The sequence below is a fragment of the Oryctolagus cuniculus genome, chromosome 19 (assembly GCF_964237555.1).
Source record: "Oryctolagus cuniculus chromosome 19, mOryCun1.1, whole genome shotgun sequence".
NCBI classification, from domain to species: domain Eukaryota; kingdom Metazoa; phylum Chordata; class Mammalia; order Lagomorpha; family Leporidae; genus Oryctolagus; species Oryctolagus cuniculus.
In genome coordinates this window covers 53,151,402-53,169,971 of record NC_091450.1, presented here as the reverse complement: position 1 = coordinate 53,169,971, position 18,570 = coordinate 53,151,402, and the positions used below count along the sequence as shown (strand labels likewise).

Here is an 18,570-nt window from a genome sequence, read left to right as displayed (position 1 = left end):
GACTTCTGGCCTTCTGCTCCCAGCCTCCTCTCCTTTTATCTCCTGTCCTTTCCTCTCTGCATTCTACTGGGTCAGCCCTATCCAGGGGAAGGCACTTTTAGAACATGAGGAATATCAAGATCACAAGGCTCTTAGAAGATGGCCCCACCCCTATTGGATGAAAAATGCTTTCAGAATGCTAGGAATGATAGGTGGGTCTGGGTTGGAACTGAGTGACTTTGTGTTAAGCCCTCAACTTTTCCACCCCTCTCGTCTTCCCCTCTGCATTCACACCTCAGGGTGTGTGGAGATCCACCCCCACTGGAAGGGCCAGATGTCATCGTGCCTATCCTCAAGGATGATGGGTCCTACATGCTCTGTGGATTTTGGGCAGATGATGATGCTGAAGCTCCAATCTGGGCCTGTGCTGGGGCCTGGCACCCTACAACCCAGCAGCCCATCTGCTGTGCTGAGGCCATTGTGGGTGAGTCCTTTGATGGGAATCTTGCTGAGACCTGCCAAACCTCCTAAGACCACCCCAATAACTCTGACCTACTTGCTGTAACCCCCCAGGAAAGGAGGTGATGGGTAGGCAATCACATGGCTACATCTATATGGACAAATGCAGAACACTGGGTGGGGCTACAGCACACATGTCATGTAGGCAGGTGTTTCTTAACCTCAGAGTCCCTGGGAGGGAGTTCTCCTTTGGTTGGTAAAGACTTGCCATTGGAAGCATGTGTTCCTGGACATGACACTCTTTTTAGCACAGGTAATGCCACAACTAGATGGCATGGATGTCTCTAAGTTGTGTGATGGTGGGCAGTACCTGAGCTTTACTGTGCCATCGCATTTGCATATCATCCTGGTTACCACATCTGGCCCCATTGTACTCTCTGCAGTGGAAAACCCCTACCACCAAAAGGAGGAAGTGGAGTTGGCATCTACAGACCAGGCCAAGGCTATCCCCAGGTAAACGTTCAGATGGGTTCAGGGTGTTTCAGCATGGACATCTGGAGATTGCACACAGGAAGGAGAGAATGTGCCCCAAGGGCCATTTATACCATTCAAAACTCCTCCCACAGAGACTCTGAGAGCAGCTCTCCAAGCCTCCATGTGCTGTTGAGGTCCCCAAAGACTGTCCAGTCAACTCCCCCCAACATCCACTGAACACCTGCATAGTTACCTTGGGAACGAGTCAGCAGTCCAGGTCATTTCTAATGCCGCTGCTTCTGTGTGGCCTCCATTAAAGTGAGAGGCCTCTCCCTCGGCCCCTCTTCTTGTCCCTCATCAGCATCCCTGTGTTACATTCATAAAGACAGAAATTCCAATGCCCGGATGCATGCTACAGTGCTGATGTAATTAGGACACATCCTGAGGTAGTCCGGGGTGCTCAGGTGCTTTAGCTGAGTGGCAACATTCCACGACAAGGGGATTCTGTTCCCTGAAACTAGACAACTGGCTTCTGGCCAGCTTGTCCTTCTCTGTCCCCAGGGGGTTTTGAGAGTGGGCACCAGAGCCCTCTGCTCCTCAGTGTGTCTTCTGGCCTTTGGCTGCCAGCCTCCTCTCCTTCTGTCTTCCTGTCCCATACTCTCTGCCTTCTGCTGGGTCTTCCCTATCCAATGAAGGCTCATTTGGATCAGGGGAGAATCTAGATCACATGGCTGTTAGTGGTCGGTCCTGTCCCTATTGGGTGACAGATCTCTCAGATTGCTAGGATGGTTTGGTGGAAATGGGTTGGAACTGAATGACCTTGTGTTAACCCTTCATGTTTTCTACCTCTTCCATCCTCCCCTCTGCATTCACACCTCAGGGTGGGTGAAGATCCACCCCCACTGGAAGGGCCAGATGCCATCGTGCCTGTCCTCAAGGATGACGGGTCCTACGTGCTCTGTGCATATTGGGCAGATGAACCTGAAGCACCAGACCAGGCCTGGGCTAGGGCCTGGCACTTTACAACCCAGCAACCCCTCTGCTGTGCTGAGGCCATTGTGGGTGAGTCCTTTGATTTGATCTTGCTTCAGACCTGCCACACCTGATTGTACCTCAGTGACACTGGCCTGCTTGTTCTAACCCCCAGAGAAAATGTCCTGATTTGGTAAGATGTCCCTTAGCTCAATCTAGATGTTCTGAAGTAGAATCTTGGTGGAATTTGCAGCAAAGATGTTTTACAGGCAGGTATTTCTTAACCTCAGAGCCCCAGGTTATGCTCCATTTTCTGGCACCAAAGCCAGTCATGTCAGCACCCGAGGCAGGTGTGATGGCATGGATCCAGTGATATATACTATGCTCATGCATGGGGCGGGCTTTTTTCCTAGGCCTTACTTGGTAGAGTGGGATGTCTTTGGCTAGTTGTAGGCTTCCCTGTTGAGACCTCTGTCCCAACCATGGCTAAGATACTGCATGCCTGCCAGGACAGCTGTAGTCTTGGCTTACCTTCTCAGCCTGAGTTCTTAACCACACACCCCTAAACAGGACCACACTGTCTCTCTTATTTCCTTTGTGTGACATCACCCCTTATCTGAAACCCAGGACCATGTACTAAGGGTTCTATCTGAAATTACCCATGCTGGCCTCGAGCCTCTCAGGATTCACTAAGGGGCACGGTGTTTGCATGGCACCAAAAGACTTCAGTGGTGTGAAGCTCCTTGGGTTTCCCATGTTCATATTGCAGCAGAGTGTGTGAGCCTGGGAGCCTCCCACATTGGCTGTTGCATGGGACAGTCCTCCCATTATGTGTTTGGTCTCTTAAAACATATCTGACCCACAGGCCAAGGACACAAAATGTTGAAAATGGCTGACCAATTGGGAAGGTTAAGGTTCCTGTTGTGTGTTGTGAAACACTCCCCCAAAAGGAGGTAGAGCAGCATTGTTAGTCAGAGGACTTGAGCATTACTTGCATGTCCTCTTGTTAATTAGGCTGTCACTGTCCAAGGCTGTGCCACAACCAGACAGTACAGATTTACTCCGAATATGGTGGGACAGTTGTGATACCTGTGCCTTACTAGCCCGTTGCATTTGCATGTCATCTCATTTACCATGCCCTGCCCCATTTGCACTCCCTTGCAGTGGAAGACTCCTCAAACAAAAAGGAGAAAGTCAAGGGGTCATCCTCAGATCAGGCTGAGGCTATGTCCAGGTAAGTTGACAGCTGGCTCCAGGGTTTTTAGTATGGTATGGCTGTCTGGTGATGGCAGAAATGGGGTGAGAGAAAGTGCCCTGTGAGATTTTTAAAACATTCATTGCTCCTCCCCAGGAAGACCTGGCACACCTCTTGAAATCCCCATGTGCTGAGTTACACTGTGCTGCTGCCCAGGTCACTGCCCAGTTATCTTCCCCTGGACACCTGCATAAGTTTCCCTGGAAACCAGTCACCTATCTAGATCATTCCTAATACCACTGCTTCTGTGTGCTTTTCCTAAAAAGTGAAGGGCCACTCCCTCAGCCCCACTGCTTGTCCCTCATCAGCATCCCTTGTCCTTTTCTGTCTCCAGGGGTTGACAAGAGGTGCCCCAGGGCCCTCTGCTCTTCAGCGTGCCTTCTGACAATTGCCTACAGCCTCCTCTCCTTCTATCTTCCTGTCCCATCCTCCCCGTGTTCTGTTGGGTCTGCACTGTCCATGTGATGGTTCACTTTGACTGCACCAAGGGAGGCTGTAGATCAGATGGCTCTTAAGGGATGATCTTGTCTCTGTTGAGTGACAGGCATTTTTGGACAGGAAGGATTGGGGGGACTGGATTGCAACTGAATGACTTTGTGTTAAACATTCCTCTTTTCCTCCCCTCTTGTCCTGCCCTCTGCATTCACACCTCAGGGTGGGTGAAGATCCACCCCCACTGGAAGGGCCAGATGTCATCGTGCCTATCTTCAAGGGTGACGGATCCTACCTGCTCTGTGGATATTGGGCTGATGAGTCTGAAGCACCAGTCCAGGCCTGTGCTGAGCCCTGGCACCTTACAACCCAGAAGCCCATTTGCTGTGCTGAAGCCATTGCGGGTGAGTCCTTTGATGTGACTCTAGCTGCAGACCTGATAAACCTCCTGAGTGCACCTGGTGACCCTGTCCTGCTTTCTTGAACACTGCTGGGAAAGATTGTGATGGGGTAGGCTGAACCATGGGGCAGATCTAGATTGACAGAGGCAGAACCTGGGGTAGAGTTTGCTGCACTAATTTAGGCATGTGTTATTTAACCTGAGATCCCCATGTTATGCCCCATGCTCAGCAATGAATCCGACCATGTCACTGTGCCCAAAGCAGGTGTGATGGCATGGCCCGGGCTTTGGAGCCTGTGCTCATTCATGTGACAGGGTTTTCTTCCAGGCCTCCACTTGAAGAGTGGGATGCCTTTTATCAGTGCAGGCTTTCTTGTGAAACCTCTGCCCCATTTGGTTACCAAGACACTGCATGCCTGCTAGGACGGCTATTTTGGCTACTTTCTCAGCCTGAGATCTCCACCAGATCCTGCTGAGTAGGGTCACACTCTCTCACGTTCCCACTGTGGTGATGTCATTCCAAATCAGGAATCCTCAGCCATGTATTGAGGGTTCCATCCTGAAGTAGTCAGTGCTGGCCTCATGTCTATCTGGATGCTCTAAGGTGCACAGTGTCTGCCTGGCACCGAAAGACTTCAGTGCTGTGAGCCTCTGCTGGATTCACATGTTCATATTGCAGCAGAGTGTGTGTGCCTAGGAATCTCCCACTTTGGATGTTAGATGGGATGGTCCTCCCATTGTGTGTTTGGTCTCTTAGAACATATCTGACTCACAGGCCAAGGACACATATGGTTGAAAATAGCTGACCACTTGTGGAAGGTCAGGATGCCTGTTTTATGTTATGAAAAACTTCCCAAGTAGGGAGGGAGGGCTACATTGTTAGACAGAGGACTTGCCATTCCAGGCTTGTCCTCCTGTGAGTGAGGCTGTGGCTAACACAGGCAGTTCCACAACTTGACAGCATAGGTGTCTTCAGAAGCTGTGTGACAGTGGGTGGTGCCTTACTTTATGCCATCTCATGTACATGTCATCCCATTGACCACATCCTGTCCCATTTGCACTCTCTGCAGTGGAAGAGCCCTCCTGCAAAAAGGAGGAAGGGGACTCAGCATCTGCAGAGCAGGCCGAGGCTATACCCAGGTAAGTCGGCAGATGGGGTGGGGGTTATTTATTATGGACTCCTGGAGATGGCAGACATGGGGAGGAGAGAATGTGCCCCATAAGCAATATTTAGCATTCAAAGCTCCTCCCATGAATATTCTGCGAGTACCTCTTCAAAGTTCCATGTGGTGAGGCTGGCCCCAGGGGTCTGGGAGAGGGACACCAGAGCCCTCTGCTCCTAGAATGCTTTCTGGCCTTCTATTGACAGCAACCTCTCCTTCTGTCTTCCTGTCCCATCCTCTCTGCATCCTGCTGTGTCTGCCCAATCCTGTGAAGGGTCTCTTTGTCTGAACAAGGGGAGGATCTAGATCAGATGGCTCTTAGAGAATGCTCCTGTCCCTATTGGTGAAAGACTCTTTCTGAGAGCTAGGAAGGGTTAGCAGTGCTGGGCTGCAACTGAATGACTTTGTGTTAAGCCCTCATCTTTTCCTCCCCTCTTGTCCTGCCCTCTGCATTCACACCTCAGGGTGTGTGGAGATCCACCCCCACTGGAAGGGCCAGATGCCATCGTGCCTATCCTCAAGGTTGATGGATCCTACCTGCTCTGTGGATATTGGGCTGATGAGCCTGAAGCACCAGTCCAGGCCTGGGCTGGGGCCTGGCACTTTACAACCCAGCAGCCCATCTGCAGTGCTGAGGACACTTTGGGTGAGTCCATTGATATGATTCTTGTTGCAGGTATGATAAGCCTGTGAGCATCCCAATGACCCTAGTTGCTTGCTCTAAGCCCCTGGGGAAGGGTGGTGATGTGGTAGGCTTTCCCCAGGGCTACATCTGGATGGACTAAGGCAGAACCCTGGGTGGAGTTTGCAGCATGGATGTAGTCTAGGCAGGTGTTTCTTGCCCCAGCCCTGGGCCATGACCCTGCCATTTCTCCCAGGAAATCTGTACTCCCGGCTACCTTCTCAGCCCAAGATCTTAACCAGATGCTCTTGAAGTGGGCTGTTCATTCTCTTGTTCCCATGGTGGAGACTGCACTTCCCCTCTGGAACACTTAGCCATGTACTGGGGGTTCCATCCTGAGGTTGTCAATGCTGGCCCCGTGCATCTCGGGATCCACTAGGACCACAGTGTCTGCATGGCACCAAAAGACGCCTGTGTGTGGGAAGCTCTATGGGTTTCCCATGTTCATTTTATGGCAGGGGATAGTAACCAGGGAGTCCCCACATTGCCTGCAGGATCAGATGAGCCTCTAATTGTGCAGTTGAACACTGAGACACCTAAGAAAGCCAGGGGATTGAATGTGGCTGACCCCTTGTGGGAGATCAGGATGCCCGATGAGTGAGTTGACACACTCTCAAACAGGGAGGGAGATTTCCATTGTTGGGCAGAGGACTTGTCAAAACAGCCATGTCCTTATGGTTTGGTTCTGTTGTTAACCAAGATAGTACCACAACCAGACAGCATAGATATCCTTGGAATCTGGTGTGATAGTAGGCGGTACCTGTGCTTTAGCATGCCCTCACATTTGCTTATCATCTCATTTGCCATGTCCTGCCCCATTTGCACATCTTTGCAGTGGAAGAGCCCTCATTTCAAGAGGAGGAAGGTGTGGTGGCACCTGCAGACCAGGCCGAGGCTAATCAGAGGTAAACCTAGAGATGGGTTGAGGGGGCTTTACTAGGGACCCCTAGAGATGGAAGACATGGGAGAAGAGAAATTGCCCCACTCAAATCTCTTCCTACAAATGCTCTGGAGCACCTCTTGAAGGCTCCATGTGCTGAGGTGGACCCCAAATCCTGCCAGATGCCATCACTTATCCTCCTTTGGACACCTGCACAAATATTCCTGGGCCCAGTCTCCTGTTGAGGTCATTCCTCGTGCCACTGCTTCTGTGTGGCCTCTCTAAAAACTGAGGGCAACTCCCTCAGCCCCTCTGCTTTTCCTTCATTAGCAACCCTGCAATACGATGATAAAGACAGGGATGCACTGCACAGTTCTGACAGAAATGGGACCCATCCTGGGGTTGTTAAAGTACTTTCCCTGGGTTGGAGCATTTCACGTTAATGAGAATCTTTTCCCTGAAACTAGACAACTTGCTTCTGGCCGGCTTGTCCTTCATCGTCCTCAGGGGGCTGTGAGAGTGGGCAGCAGAGCCCTGTGCTCCTCCTTCAAGCCTTCTACTGACAGCTTCCTCTCCTCCTATCTTCCTGTCCCAGCCCCTCTGCATTCTAATGTGTCTGCCCTGTCCATGTGAAGGCTCATGTTGTCTGAACCAGAGGATGATTTAGATCAGATCGATCCTAGAGGATAATCCTGTCTCTTGGGTGACAACCCTTTCAGACTGCTAGGAGGGATTGGTGGGACTGGGTTGGTGGAACTGAATGACCTTGTATTAAGCCCTCATCTTTTCCACCCCTCCCAGCCTCTGCTCTGCATCACACCTCGGGGTGTGTGAAGATCCACCCCCACTGGAAGGGCCAGATGTCATTGTGCCTATTCTCAAGGATGATGGGTCCTACATGCTCTGTGCAGTTTGGATGGATGATCCTGAAGCGCCAGTCCAGGCCTGGGCTGGGGCCTGGCACCCTACAACCCAGCAGCCCATCTGCTGTGCTGAGGCCATTGTGGGTGAGTTCTTTGATGTGAAACTTGGTGCAGGGCAGCCAAACCACAGGAGTACACCCATAAACCCTTGGCCTGCTTTCTGCAACACTCTGGAAAAGGTCTGAAATCTTCGGCTATCCACTAGACTTCATTGAGGTGGACTGAGGCAGAACCTTGTGTTGAGTTTGCAGCAACTGTTTAGTGTAGGCAGGTGTTTCTTAACCTCAGAGCCCAGGTTATTCTCCACTTTCTGGCACCAAAGCCAGCTGTGTCACTATGCCCAAGGCAGATGTTGTGGCATCAATCCACCATGAGCCTGTGCTCATGCATGCGACAAGGTATTTTTCTAAGGCTCCTCTTGGAAGAGTGGGATGCCTTTTGCCAGTGGCAGGCTTCTCTGTGAGACCTCTGCCCCAGCAATTTGCAAAGACAATGTCTGCCCACTAGGCCAGCTATACTTCTGGTCACCTTGCTGAACTGAGATCTTAATCACATCCCTTTGAACAGGGCCATACTGTCTCTCTTATTCCTACTGTGGTGATGTCATACCTCATCTGGAACCCTGGGCCATGTCCTGAGGGCTCCATCCTGTGGTAGCCAGTGCTGGCCTATTGCCTCTCAGGGTTCACTAAGGGTCACAGTGTCTGCATAGCACCAAAAGTCTTAGTGGTGTGAAGCTCTGAGGGTTTCACATATTCATATTGCAGCAGAGTGTGTGAGCCTGGGAGTTCCCACCATGGCTGTAGGATGGGATGAGCTTCTCATTGTGTGGTTGGTCTCTTAGAACATATCTAATTCTTAGGCCAAGGGCCCATATGATTGAAAACAGCTGACCACTTGTGGAAGATCATGATGCCTGTTGTGTGTGATGAAACACTCCCAAGAAAGGGAGGGCTGCATTGTCAGGCAGAGGACTTGCCATTGCAGGCCTGCCCTCCTGGGAGTGAGGCAGTGGCTGACCAAGGTCATGTGACCACACCTTTCTTAGGAAGATGCTAGAATATGGTGTGGTACCTGTGCTTTACTAGGCCATCGCATTTGCATGGCATCTCATTTCACATGCCCTGCCTCATTTGCATTTCTTTGCAGTGAAAGATGCCACCTACCAAAAAGAGAAAGTCATGTTGGCAACTGCTGATTGGGCTGAGGCTACCTCCAGGTAAATCAACAGATGTGTTCAGGGTGTTTTAGTATGGACATGGGGAGATATCAGACGTGAGGTGAGAGAATGTGCCCTTTGTGTGATTTATATCATTCAGTTTTCCTCCCACAATGACTGGATGCACATCCTGAAAGCTTCATGTGCTGAGTTGCACTGTAACACTGTCCTGCTCACCGCCCATTTACCCTCAGTGGACCCCTATATAAATTTCCCTGGAAACCCGTCACCTGTCTAGGTCACTCCTAATGCCACTACTTCTGTGTGGCCTCTCTAAAAAGTGAGGGCCACTCCCTTGGTCCCTCTGCTTGTCCTTCATCAGCATCCCTGTGGTGCGATGGTGAGATAGGGAGTGTGCAGGGCATGATGGCACCACAGTGCTGATGGAAATGGGACCCATCCCGAGGCTGTCTGGAGTACTGAAGAGCTTTAGCTGGGTGGGAACATTGCACCCCAAGGGGATTCTTTCCCTGGAACTAGACAATTGGCTTCTGGCCAGCTTGTTCTTCTCTGTCCCAGGATGCTGTAAGAGGGCCCTCTGGCCTTGGGCTGACAGACTCCACTCCTATTTTCCTGTCTCACCTTCTCTGCATCCTGCTGGGTCTGCTCTGTCCCTGTGAGACTAATTTTGAATCAAGGGAAGATCCATTCTGATGGCTGTTAGTGGATGGTCCTGTCCCCATTGTGTGACAGACCTTAAGGACTGCTAGGAAGGTTTGTGGAACTGGGTTGGAACTCAATGATTTTGGTTTAAGCCCTCATCTTTCCCAATCCTCTCATCCTCCCCTCTGCTTTCACCCCTCAGGGTGTGTGGAGATCCACCCCCACTGGAAGGGCCAGATGTCATTGTGCCTATCCTCAAGGATGATGGATCCTACTTGCTCTGTGGATACTGGGCAGATGAGCCTGAAGCACCAGCCCAGGCCTGGGCTGGGGCTCTGCACCCTACAGCCCAGCAGCCCATCTGCTGTGCGGAGGCCATTGTGGGTGAGTCTTTTGGTGGGAATCTTGCTCTAGACCTGCCAAACCACCTGAGTGCACCCTAGTGACAGAGGCCTGCTTGCTCTATACCCCTGGGGAAAGGTGTGATGTGGCAGGAACTCTGCGCTACTTCTGGGTGGACTAAGCAGAGCCCTGGGTGGAGTTTGCAGCAGGGATGTAGTGTAGGCAGGTATTTCATAACCTCAGAGCCCCAGGTTATGCTCCGTTTTCTGACAAGCAAGCTGACCATGTTGCTGCATAAGAGGCAAGTGTGATGGCAGGGCCCCAGCCTGTGCTCCTGCATGTGTCAAGGATTTCTTCTAGCCTACACATGGAAGAGTGGGGCACCTTTGGCCTTGCCCTAGATGCCATTACACTGCATGCCTGCCACCACAGCTCTACTCGGGTTACCTTCTCAGCCTGATATCTTTCTCAGATCCTGATGAACTGGGCATGCTGTCTCTCTCATTCCAATTGTGTTGATGTCACTCTTCATCTAGAACCCTGAGCCATGTCCTGAGGGTTCCATGCTGAGGTTGCCAGTGCTGGCCTCATGCCTCTCAGGATCCACTAAGGGCCACTGTGTGAATGACACCAAAAGGCTCCTGTGTGTGTGAAGCTCTGTGGGTTTCATATGTTCATACTGTGGCAGGGTGTACGTGCCCAGGAGTCCCCCACCAATGACTGCTGTGGGGATGAGCCCCCTGTTGTGACACATCAGACATAGACCAAGGAGCCACGTGGTGAAAGCGGCTGGCCCCTCATGGAAGATCAGATGCCTGATCTGTGGCTATCACACTCCAGACAGGCAGGGAGCTCTCCATTGGTAGGCAGAGGACTTGCCATTGCAGGCATGTTCCCTGGGAGTGAGGCTGTTGCTAACACCTGTTCACTAAGTGAGCAGCATAGGTGTCCTCAGAAGCTGGTGGGGCATTTGTGATACCTGTGCTTTACTATGACAATGTGTTTGCATGCCATCTCATTGACCATGTCCTGCCCCATTTGCCCTCCTTGCAGTGGAAGATGCCTCCAGCCAGAAGGAGAAAATAGAGGTGGCATCTGCAGAGCAGACTGAGGCCACACCCAGGTAAATCTGCAGATGGGGTCTTTCTTTTCTTTTTTTTTTTTTTTTAGTGTGAATATCTGGAGATTTGTGACACGGTGGAAGACAATGTGCAACTGGAGTCCATTTATAGCATTCAAAGTTCCTCCCAAGTAGACTCTGTCTAAGGAGGGCCCCAAACACTTTCCACGTCAGCCCCATGTCCAGCCTCCATTGGACAGCTGCAGAAGTTTCCCTGGGAAAGTCACCAGGCCAGGTCATTCCTAATGCCACTGACTCTCTGTGGCCCATTGAGAGAACGACCACTCGCTCAGCCTACTGGTTGTCTCTCATCAGCCCCCCCCCACCCTGCAGTACAATGGTAGATACAGAAAATGTCCACTGCACCCATGCACTCCTTAGTGCTGAGGGAATGGGGACCATCCTGAGGTGCTCTGTGGTGTTAACGGGCTTTAGGAGGGTGTGAGAATTCCACCAAAGGGGACTCTTTCACTGAAACTAGGCAACTGGCTTCTGGCAATCTTGTCCTTTTCTGTCCCCCCTGGGGAAGGGGGGTGAGTGTTGGAGAGGGGCGGCAAGCCCTGTGCTCCACAGTGAGACTTCTGGCCTTCTACTGACAGCCTCCTTGTCTCCTGTCTTGCTGTCCAGTTTCTCTACATCCTGCTGGGTCTGCCCTATCTGTGTGAAGGGTCACTGTGTCTGCAGCAGGGAGGATCTAGATCAGAGGCTTTTAGAGGGTGATCCTGTCCCTGTTGGGTGAAAGATGCTTTCAAAATGCTAGGAAGGCTTGGTGCGACTGGGTTGGAACTGAAAGAATTTGTGTTAAGCCCTCATCTTTTCTGCTCCTCCTGTCCCCTCCTCTGCATTCACACCTCAGGGTGAGTGAAGATCCACCCCCACTGGAAGGGCCAGATGTCATCGTGCCTGTCCTCAAGGATGATGGATCCTACCTGCTCTGTGCATATTGGGCAGATGAGCCTGAAGCCCCAGTCCAGGCCTGGGCTGGGGCCCTGCACCCTACAGCCCAGCAGCCCATCTGCTATGCTGAGACCATTCTCGGTGAGTCCTTTGATGTGACTCTAGCTGCAGACCTGATAAACCTCCTGAGTGCACTCCTATAACCCTGGCCTGGTGCTCTGACTCCACTCATCATCTGGAATCCTAGGGAATGTACTGAGGATTCCATCCTGTGGTTGCCTGTGCTGGCTCGTGCCTCTCAGGATCTACTAAGAACCACAGTGTCAGCATGGCACCAAAAGGCTCCTGTGTGTGTGGAGCCCTGAGGGTTCACATGTTCATATTTTGGCACGGTGGAGGAGTCTGGGAGTCCCTCACCATGGCTTAGGATTGGATGAGCCCCCATTGTGTGGTTGGTCACTTAAAACACATCTGGGTGTCAGCGCCGTGGTGCAGTAGGTTAATCCTCTGCCTGCGGTGCCAGTACCCCATATGGGCACCTGTTTTAGTCCTGGCTGCTCCACTTCCAGTATAGCTCTCTGCTATGGCCTGGGATAGCAATATAAGATTGCCCAAGTCCTTGGGCCCCTGCACCTTCATGGGAGAACAGGAAGAAGTGCCTGGCTCCTGGCTTCAGATTGGCGCAGCTCTGGCTGTTGTGGCCATCTGGGGAGTGAACCAATGTAAGGAAGACCTTTCTCTCTGTCTCTCCCTCTCACTGTCTGTAACCCTAACTCAATTAAAATAAATAAAATCTTTAAAAAAGTAACCCAAACCTGGAACTTACAACATATAGCCATGGGATTGAGAGCAGCTGATCACTTTTGGAAGATCAGGATGCCAAATGAGTGAGAGGGCACATGCCCAGCAGGGAGGGAGATTTCCACTATTGGGCAGAGGACCTGTCTAAACAGGCATGTCCTCCTGTTTGGGAGCTGTTGCTAAGCAAGGTAGTGCCACAGCTGGACAACATAGATATCCCTGTATGACTGTGGGTGGTACCTGAGCTTTAATATACCATCGCTTTTGTTTGTCATCTCATTTACCATGTCCTGCCCCATTTGCACATCTTTGCAGTGGAAGAGCCCTCATCACAAGAGGAGGAAGGGAAGGTGGCACGTGCAGACCAGGCCGAGGCTAATCAGAGGTAAATCTACAGATGGGTTGAGGGTGTTTTACTCTGGACATCTGGCATGCCAGACACGGGAGGAGAGAAAGGGACCCATGAGCCATTTTTCCCATTCAAATCTCATCCTACAGACTGTGGACCATGTCTTGAAAGCCCCATGTGCTGAGGCAGGTCACAAACACTGTGCAGGTCACCAACTACATATCCTCTTTGGAACCTACATAAGTTTTCCTGGGGTCCAGTCATGCCGAGGTCATTCCTCATGCCACACTTTTATGTCACCTCCATAAAAAGTGTTTGGCAGCTCCCTCAGCCCCTCTGCTTGTGCTTCATCCACATCCCTGCAGTACAACAATAAAGACAGGGATGTCCAATGCACCAATGCTCTCCGCAGTGCTTAGTGAAATGGGATCAATGCCAAGGTCATTTTGGGTGTTAAACTGCTTTCATTGGTTGGAAGCATTCCAGACCAAGGGGATTCTTCTCCCTGAAACTAAACAGGCTTCTGGTCAGCTTGTCCTTTCCTGTCCCAGAGGGCTGGGAGAGGGACACAGAACCCTCTGATCCTCAGTGCCTTCTGCCCTTCGGCTGCCATCCTTCTCTCCTCTGTCTTCCTGTCCCATCCTTCTCTGCATCCTGCTGGGTCTTAGCTATCTGTGTGAAGGCTCACTTTGTCTGCACCAGGGGAGGATCTAGATCAGATGGCTCATAGAGATTGATCCTTTCCCTGTTGGCTGACAGACCCTTTCAGACTGCTGGGAAGGTTTGGTGGAACTGGGTTGGAACTGAATGACTTTGTGCTAAGCCCTCATCTTTTCTACCTCTTCCATCCTCCCCTCTGCATTCACACCTCAGGGTGTGTGGAGATCCACCCCCACTGGAAGGGCCAGATGTCATCGTGCCTATCCTCAAGGATGATGGATCCTACTTGCTCTGTGGATACTGGGCAGATAAGCTTGAAGCACCAGCCCAGGTCTGGGCTGAGGCCTGGCATGCAAAAACCCAGCAGCCCATCTGCTGTGGTGAGGCTTTTTGGGTGAGTCCTTAGATGTGAATCTTGCTGCAGACCTGTGAAAGTGCCCGAGTGGACTCCTATGACCCAGGCCTGCTTGCTGTTACTCCCCAGGGAAAGGTGGTGATGTGGCAGGCTGTCCCCTGGGCTATATCTGGATGGACAGAGGCAGAACCCATGGTGGAGTTTGCAGCACAGTTGTAGTGTGGCTGGTGTGTCTTGGCCTCATAGTCCCAGGATATGCCCCCCTTTCTGACACTGACACTTGTTGTGCCTGAAGCACATGATGGGGCATGGCCCCAGCTTTTGTTACTAAACTTTTGTTGCTGAACAAATTATTTACTCTTAAGTATTTATCTCATTTGAGGGTTTTGGGAAAAAATATCTGTATTCTTTCTGTTGGACTATTAAGTCAAATGGTTTGCAGAATGTCTGACTTAGAATTGTTTTGTAGATTCTAGGTTTTCTTAGTAACTCATGCACTGCAGACAAGCTAGGTTTGGTCCTAGTCTCTGTCACTGCTGAGCAGTGCCTCCAGACTCAGCTGGCAGCAGGCCCTGACCAAGACTCTCATTTGATTTCTTTCTGTCTCCCTCTCAGGTGCTAAGAACTTCCTCTGGTGGATACCATGAAACCTGACTCTGTTCATTCCAGGACCCCATTTATATTAAAGTTTGGTTTTGTTAATTATTTGGGTTGAATATTTTGCTCCATAATCTTTAAACCTCATAAATACATGGATTAGTATAACACTGGAACCTGGAATTCTAGGTGTCTTCTGATAACTGTAGTCAAGATTGTTCCTAAGCCACAGGACGTGTCTACATGCATCAAGTCTAGTGAAAAAAGCCAGACATAGTCCAATACCATGTGAGTACAGGTTAAAGCAGACCTGCTAGGAGTGCACAGTAAGGAGGCAGTTCTAAGGTGAACGCAAGAATGCATATACTCAAGATGAGCATGAGAATCTCTCAAGACAGTGAGGGAGTGTCATTAGAAAGGCGTGTGGGACTCTTCTGGAATCTTAGTGGGGATATTCACTTTCAACAACATATGAATGTGTCCCCTTGAATTTCATGGGTCTTTCTCCATACTGGTTTACAAAACAAAGGAAAGTGATCATTTCCTGTCAGCACATCATCACAGGAAGCACACAGGGAACTATGAAATTTGGCTGTTTCTCTTCTGCACAGTGCAGTGAGCCTTGGGCCCCTTGCTGCCTGACTGTTGAGCAAAGGGTAGGAGGTGGCCCACATGCCAGCCAGGCCCCAGTGATGGTGTACAACTGGTGGAGGCCTACCTCCAAGGAGAGTGTTGGCAACTATAGAACCAAACTTATGTCCCTGGACTGACTCAGTGTCTCTGAGAAGCTGAGAAAGCGACAAAGAGAAACAGAGAGAGAGAGAGGGAGAGGGAGAGAGAGAGAAAGAGATATCTTCCATCCACTGGTATGCCCGTGACAAGTGCAATGCTATGACCACCAGGCAATAGGCCGGTGGATCCGTTAAATAGAAGAAGAGACAGAAACCCTGGAAAGGAAAGGACCCAACAACTGGAGCCGCTGCCTGCTGCCTCCAAGTGTGTGTGTTAGCAGAAATCTACACCTGGACGTGGAGCTGGGACTTGAACTCAGGCACTCTGATACAGGATGTTGCTGTCCCAAGGGGTGTAGTCCCTGCTGTGTCAAACAGCAGAAGTTAACCAGGGGAATCCTGGAAAGGGAAAGGCAGAGATGACCAGTAAGGTTCTTAAAAAGATATTACATCTTGGGCCAGGAACTCCGTCTGCCTCATGAGCATCTGAGTCACTGTGGCTCAGGGTCTGTATTTCTTATGACAGAGACAGCTGAGAAACCATAGAATGGTTCCTGAGCACTCTCAAGGGAGGAAAGTGAGAACATTTCAGGAGTGCATCCTTCCCTTGCCAGGTGGAACTAATTAGGAGCTCATAACATGGAGCCAAATCTTTAGTGCAGAGGTTAAAATGCCCGTGTCCCACCTTAGAGTTCACCTGGGTTCACTTTGCAACCGTGCTCCTAAGAACCCTGTAATGCAGACCCTGGGAGGCAGCAGATGTCTCAAGTAATTATTGGATTCCTGTCAAACACAGGATGGAGTTGGCTGGGGACCCCACCTCCTGGCTTTGGCCCCAACGAGGGACTTTTTTGAACATTTGTGGGAGGAATCGGTGGATGAGAGGTCTGTCTGTTGTTCCTCTCTCTCTCTGCCTCTCTAGTGTATGCAAAAGGGGATTTTTAAAAAACACCTGGTACACCAGGTGGCTGTGTGGCCATTTCATGTTGTTTGGGCAATGCTGGGAAGCATGTGCCAGAGATCAGCCCCCTTTGTACAATGGGAAACAGTCATGTCTGCTTCTCTTCAAAGTCCCAAAGCATTCAGTAATCACAGAGAAAGGGGCCAGGACCTCCATTTGGGCCTCTCACTTGGGTGGCCCTAACTGGCTCATTAAGAGGAAGCTGGATTGGAATTAAAGTAGTCAGGACAGGAACCTGTGCTCCACATGGGATGCCAGTGTTGCAAGTAGTGGCTTAGCTGCCTATGCCACAATGCTCACACCCATAAAAGGCATTTTTGAGACAACTGCAAAGCCTAGAAGTGTCCTGAGGCTCCAGTAGTAGTAACATGTTCCAATTGCCTGACTTCAGTCATTACCATTTGTATATACCAGAGACTGTCCCTGCTTTGGGAAATACACACTGATACACTTGGTGAAAACCCATGGAGTGTCAATGTACTCTGAAATGCCTTGGGAAAGATTGTTGGGAATAAAAATTTTCTATATATCTTAATTAAAAATACAAAAACAATTTATATCATTGGAAAAAGAATGAAAACAAAAAATAGTTTCCACTAATAAAATACTAATAGATGTTCAATAAATCAAAAAAGGAACATTTAAGACATACTTCAAAAATAAAATACTTTTATAATTATTTGTTTCAACAAGTATAAGAAAATCATTTGGTAAATACATCATAAATATATCATCACACTGATGATTATAGACTGGTACAAAATATATTTCATATGGAAGTCATGAATATTTTAGATTCAAAATTCTGGACAGAATTAGGAAATCAGGAATTTAAGCAGTCTAAATCAGTTGTAATTCTCAAGAGGAGGCTGGAAATACATGATTTACATTTTGTTATGTATATACATTAAATTTATTGTAAATATAACAAAAATGAAAAAAAAAACCTGTGGATCTTTTTGATGCAACAGATATATATTAAGCTGAAGATCACCAGTGGATTGCAAGATTTTAATGAATACCCAAGAAAAGTCTAAAATATATGTACTATTATACCTGCATTTTGGCATAACAGTGTCCAATAATTTATGAAATTTCAAAGGAATCCATTGCAGTTCCCTTAGAACAAACTGCTACCACACTAAGCTGTATAAGCATCACTATTGATTTGATGCTTCCTCTTCCACTACCATTTAACTTGTGAAAATTTTGTTTAGTTGAGAGAGTGTGTAGGAGAGAGAGAGCATGCACATGTGATTTTATCTGATGGTTTATGATTTAAATGCCTGCGATGTTCAGGCCTCAGCCAGGACGGTAGTCTGGAGCCAGGATCTCAATCCAAGTACCTCCTTGGCTAATGGCCATTATTGTGTAACCCTGCGTAGAAAGAGCCTTGGGGGATGCTGCTGTTCTGCTAGGTCACCTGTGCTGCTGGTGCTGCTCCTGGCTGAATAAAGACTCTGCATCTGCTTACAGCTCTGGGAGTGTTCTTTCAGAATCTGGCCCAGAGTGCCTCAGCATCCCTGATGACTGTGCATGGGTTTGACATCTCTCACAGTCCACAGTATTTGGGTTTCCTGCCAGGGAACATGTGGCCTCTTATAGGACCATAATACCTTGTGGCAGAGGTCCTAATGTCTTGGACTCCTCTTCAGGAGTGGAAACAGGTAAAATGGGCTTTGCATGTCCTGGAAGTCATAATGCTGGAAGGAGATCAGACCAGTGCTGTGTGGACAGGATGGATGTCGCTCACCATGTTAGGGTGGCAGCATGAAGGCTTCCTCACTGTGTTAAGGTGTCAGTGTAAAGACACCCATATCAGTGATGCCCAGGTAAAGGAGCTGTGTGCTGGGGAGATGCAGCTGAATATCTGGGCACAGGTTTTGGAGCAGGACTGGCTGTGTCTGTAGAGGGCAGAGTATGAATGGGAAGAGAGCAGCCCAGTGAGGAAGGACCCAGTGAAGAGCTGGGCCCCTGCCACCTCTGCATGCCCACCATGGGAGAAACTGTCAGCTGGAGCTCAACCAGCATATAGCCCCAGGACGTGGGCCACAAGGCCTCCCTCAGGAAGTGAATTTGCTAATACTGCTTACACCCCAACCAAGCAGAGGGAGTTGGGGAAGCAAGCAGACAGAGGCCAGGAGAACCAAGAAAAGTATGGCTTTTGTGCTTGTGGAGTGATGGAGTTGATAGCCTTCAGTTGTCCCCATTAGAAATGAAGAAATTAACTTCCATTACATTTCACCCATTACTATGACAATGTCTGTAAATCAGCCATTGCCTTGGAGACTTTCAAGGGGATCATTCCCTGATGGA

At 49.7% G+C, this 18,570-nt stretch overlaps 1 protein-coding gene across 13 annotated transcripts in view; it reads left to right on the top strand.

Moving 5' to 3' along the window:
- Positions 1 to 14,700, top strand: part of LOC103347469 (uncharacterized) — a 52,383-nt gene extending 37,683 nt beyond the window's left edge. For 9 of the 13 annotated variants that reach the window (XM_070064316.1, XM_070064311.1, XM_070064313.1 and 6 more), the window contains 16 exons: positions 279 to 463; positions 882 to 951; positions 1,793 to 1,974; positions 3,049 to 3,118; positions 3,794 to 3,975; positions 5,042 to 5,111; positions 5,599 to 5,780; positions 6,652 to 6,721; positions 7,498 to 7,703; positions 8,769 to 8,838; positions 9,644 to 9,825; positions 10,837 to 10,906; positions 11,760 to 11,941; positions 12,917 to 12,986; positions 13,824 to 14,004; positions 14,581 to 14,699. In XM_070064316.1, the coding sequence (XP_069920417.1) occupies positions 279 to 463; positions 882 to 951; positions 1,793 to 1,974; positions 3,049 to 3,118; positions 3,794 to 3,975; positions 5,042 to 5,111; positions 5,599 to 5,780; positions 6,652 to 6,721; positions 7,498 to 7,703; positions 8,769 to 8,838; positions 9,644 to 9,825; positions 10,837 to 10,906; positions 11,760 to 11,941; positions 12,917 to 12,986; positions 13,824 to 14,004; positions 14,581 to 14,619 (2,011 nt within the window). In that variant the 3' untranslated portion in view covers positions 14,620 to 14,699. Of the gene's footprint in view, positions 1 to 278; positions 464 to 881; positions 952 to 1,792; positions 1,975 to 3,048; positions 3,119 to 3,793; positions 3,976 to 5,041; positions 5,112 to 5,598; positions 5,781 to 6,651; positions 6,722 to 7,497; positions 7,704 to 8,768; positions 8,839 to 9,643; positions 9,826 to 10,836; positions 10,907 to 11,759; positions 11,942 to 12,916; positions 12,987 to 13,823; positions 14,005 to 14,580 lie in introns of those variants that run through there. The other 4 variants (XM_070064319.1, XM_070064320.1, XM_070064321.1 and 1 more) reach the window with 4 other exon arrangements.
- The last annotated feature ends 3,870 nt before the right edge of the window (positions 14,701 to 18,570 follow it).